Source organism: Geotrypetes seraphini, chromosome 1 (assembly GCF_902459505.1).
Source record: "Geotrypetes seraphini chromosome 1, aGeoSer1.1, whole genome shotgun sequence".
NCBI classification, from domain to species: domain Eukaryota; kingdom Metazoa; phylum Chordata; class Amphibia; order Gymnophiona; family Dermophiidae; genus Geotrypetes; species Geotrypetes seraphini.
Window position 1 is genome coordinate 91627549 of NC_047084.1, and position 3408 is coordinate 91630956.

Genomic DNA, 3408 nt, shown 5'->3' on the forward strand with positions numbered 1-3408 from the left:
TCTGAATTTTCTAGTCTGGCATGGGGAAAAGATGATTTTTTTTTATTGATTTTTTTAAGATTGATGGCTGAAACAAAACTTTCTTCCGCTTTGTCTTCGGACGGTAAATGTGTAGTGTTTGTTTAATAGTGACCGGCGTTATTTATTTTTAAATAAATAAGAGGGTGATACCTTTCTCGGAATATATTGTCGGACCTGCTGTCTACCAGTGAATTGGTGAACTGACAGCGTGGCATTTACCTGTAGTCAGTATCAGGGCTTCTTGCCCTTGGAAGCGGGGCAGGCTTGCTTTCATGTGACTGGCAGCGAAAGGGCCGCATCTCATTAAGGAAAGGCTCTGGCTCTGGGACTGATTGCCTGCCACATGGTTTACTAAGGAGCTGTCCAGAGAAAACTGGTGCTGATTGAGTCCGAGGATCGCAGAGCTAAGTCCGAGGTTCGGAGCAAGCATCTCTCTACCTGTCTTGTCCCTCGATATTGTCCCTGATCCAAGCAAAGTGGCAACGCTGCCTTTCTCTTTTATTCCAAACCTGCCAAGATCTCTGGGATTGTCCTGCAACCGTATAGGCCACCGGGCAACCTGAGCCTTATAGCAAACGGTAACCGCAAAATATTTAGGCAGATCCAACGGTTTGTCGGGCAAACGGGTGCTTATGTTTTTTTAAAATATCTCCAGGCCATTCTTTTTTTTTTTTTTAAGAGCTCATACGAAGGTTAAGTAAGAGGAGGCTTAGTAAAATCATAATGAACTCTAGGTTTTTAGATATATTCTCTTGTTATAGATCCAGAGGAATTCGGGGCCTTTCCCCCCCCCCCCCCTCCTTCTAAAAAGATTGTGTTTTGGTTTGTGTCGTTTTTTAAAAAAAGTTGACCTTTATCTTAATGACATGCGCTCACGAGAATCCTTTGAAAAAATGTACCTGCAAAATATTTTCGTTCTCCCTATTATAATCTGCTGAGCTGAACTTGGAACTTCAGGCCTTCCTAGTAATTTATATCTCGCTTACATAGAACCCCCCCCCCCTCCTAAATTTTTCCATTGGGAATAACCTTTAACTTCATAGTTAATAAAGCAATTTGTAGCGTGGGATGTTGTAAGTCAATCCCTAGGTTCTAATCACTTTTCACACGTAAAATAATAACAAAATCCATCACCAAAATGAGAGTTGAGAACATACTGTTTCTTAATGCTAATGAGGCGCTTCAAATGATATCATGCTTTTCATCAATTAACACAAGTTGAAGACAATTTTAAGTTGAATAAAAGTGTTCAGCATCAGTAAAATGTCCTTTTGCAGCTTTCAGCATTTGCAGAGTTCACTATTTTCATTCATTGTATCTGTCTATCTAGCAATCTACCTATGGCATCCAAATTAAACATGCAAATTTCTCAGACTTCCGTAGAAACGATGAGTCGAAATGTATGGTATCTTTATTATTATTATTATTAAAAGAAGTTCGTGGGGCTGCATTTTCTGCTTTGGAAAATTAATACACCAACATTGTTTGAAGAATTTTCTAGTGCAGAGTAAAATCGTTTTCTCTGTAAGCATTTCAGATATCTAGTTTGGAAGTTGTATTGTGAGTTAATCTTTTAACAGTAAACAAAGCATGGAAAATAGAATCACCCTGAACAGCGGGTTACATGATAAGAATAAGTTGTATTTCTTGGTAAACAAGCTTAAGTACTGCACCTCAGCTTTCCTGGGCTGCTTTACATAAAAATTAGATTTTTTTCTTTTCCTTATGAACTAAAAGCATTGCAGTCTGGCTTATTTTAAACTCGCATAAAAACAAGGTTTGACTGTGTCTAGAGAAGTAACAGTAGAAATGTTGTGGGTTTAATTTATTATTATTATAACATGGGTGTTTTTTTATTATTTTAGGAAAATACTTGCTTTCATCAATATTTTTCTTTCAAATAGTTGGCTTGTTCTAATCATAAAAAAATAAATACATATCACCCCCAAAATTGTAAAACTTAATTAGAAAAAAAACCCCAAACAATCTTCTTTTCTACCGAGGTTATGTTTATATTGTGTTATTCAGCCATATTAGTGGTATATTGCTGACAATATTCTAATAACAAGACAGAAGTCCTGAATTCCTTTCGTCAGGATATAATTACATGTTCTTAATTAAAGAAAGCTTTATTAAAATTACAACAACAAAAATAGATTTTATTTTGTTTTCCAATAGATAACAGACGGACCAAGGAAGTTTCTTCAAGTTGACGGCAGTCGATATGGCTTCAAGCCCCCTGCCAGGAACCAATGATATTCTGCTGCCTTCCCCCTCTGGCACTTACCCACAAGAACCCATGAGAGAGCAGAGGCCCAGCCATTCCAGCATGAAGCCCAACCACGTCAGCCAAGTGATTTTATACGGGATCCCCATTGTTTCTCTCGTGATTGATGGCCAAGAGAGACTCTGTCTTGCCCAGATCTCCAACACCCTGCTCAAGAACTTCAGTTACAACGAGATCCACAACAGAAGGGTCGCTTTGGGCATCACTTGTGTGCAATGCACACCGGTCCAACTGGAGATTTTGCGCCGAGCCGGGGCCATGCCTATATCCTCAAGAAGGTGCGGGATGATCACCAAAAGAGAAGCCGAGAGGCTTTGCAAGTCTTTCCTGGGCGAGAACAGGCCTCCCAAACTCCCCGATAATTTTGCTTTCGATGTGACTCATGAGTGCGCCTGGGGCTGTCGAGGAAACTTTATACCCGCCAGGTACAACAGCTCCAGGGCCAAGTGTATCAAGTGTACCTACTGCAACATGTACTTTTCCCCCAACAAGTTCATCTTCCACTCCCACCGCACCCCGGAAGCGAAATACACACAGCCAGACGCCGCCAACTTCAATTCTTGGAGAAGGCATCTGAAGCTTTCAGACAAGAGTCCTCCCGAGGAGATGGTGTTTGCCTGGGAGGACGTCAAAGCCATGTTTAATGGGGGCAGTCGCAAACGGGCTTTGTCCCATGGACACCTCAGCTCGGTCAAGGCCGTGAGCGGGGTTCTCCCCCATATGGTCACCCCCGACCTCACCCCCAAGAGGTCAAGATTCGAGGAAGAGGAAGCCCTAGAGCCCATCGGTCTTCCCAGTAAAGCCCAGCGCAGCTACCCGGTCATCCCAGTCCCTAGCAAGGGATTTGGCATGTTGCAGAAGTTCCCAGCCAGCACCCTCTTCCCCAGCCCCTACACCTTCCCCGCCTTCGGGCTCTGTCCGAAAAAGGACGACGGCGACTCGGTTAACGGACAAAAGACGAGCGGGCTGTCCGGCCTCTTCTGGCCGGGGAGGAAGGACGCCTTTTACCCCCCGTTTTGCATGTTTTGGCCCCCCAGGACTCCGGCTGGCCTTCCGGTGCCCACCTACCTCCAGCCCCAGCCCAGCGCCCTCGCCTCCAT

General features: G+C 43.4%; 1 protein-coding gene across 1 annotated transcript in view; it reads left to right on the plus strand.

Annotated features, from left to right (window-relative positions):
- The first annotated feature begins 2245 nt into the window (after window positions 1-2245).
- SKOR2 (SKI family transcriptional corepressor 2) overlaps window positions 2246-3408 on the plus strand; it is a 111513-nt gene continuing 110350 nt past the window's right edge. Inside the window, exon 1 of the mRNA XM_033929234.1 lies at window positions 2246-3408. This exon is cut by the window's right edge and continues 562 nt beyond it. Within this exon, the coding sequence (XP_033785125.1) occupies window positions 2246-3408 (1163 nt within the window).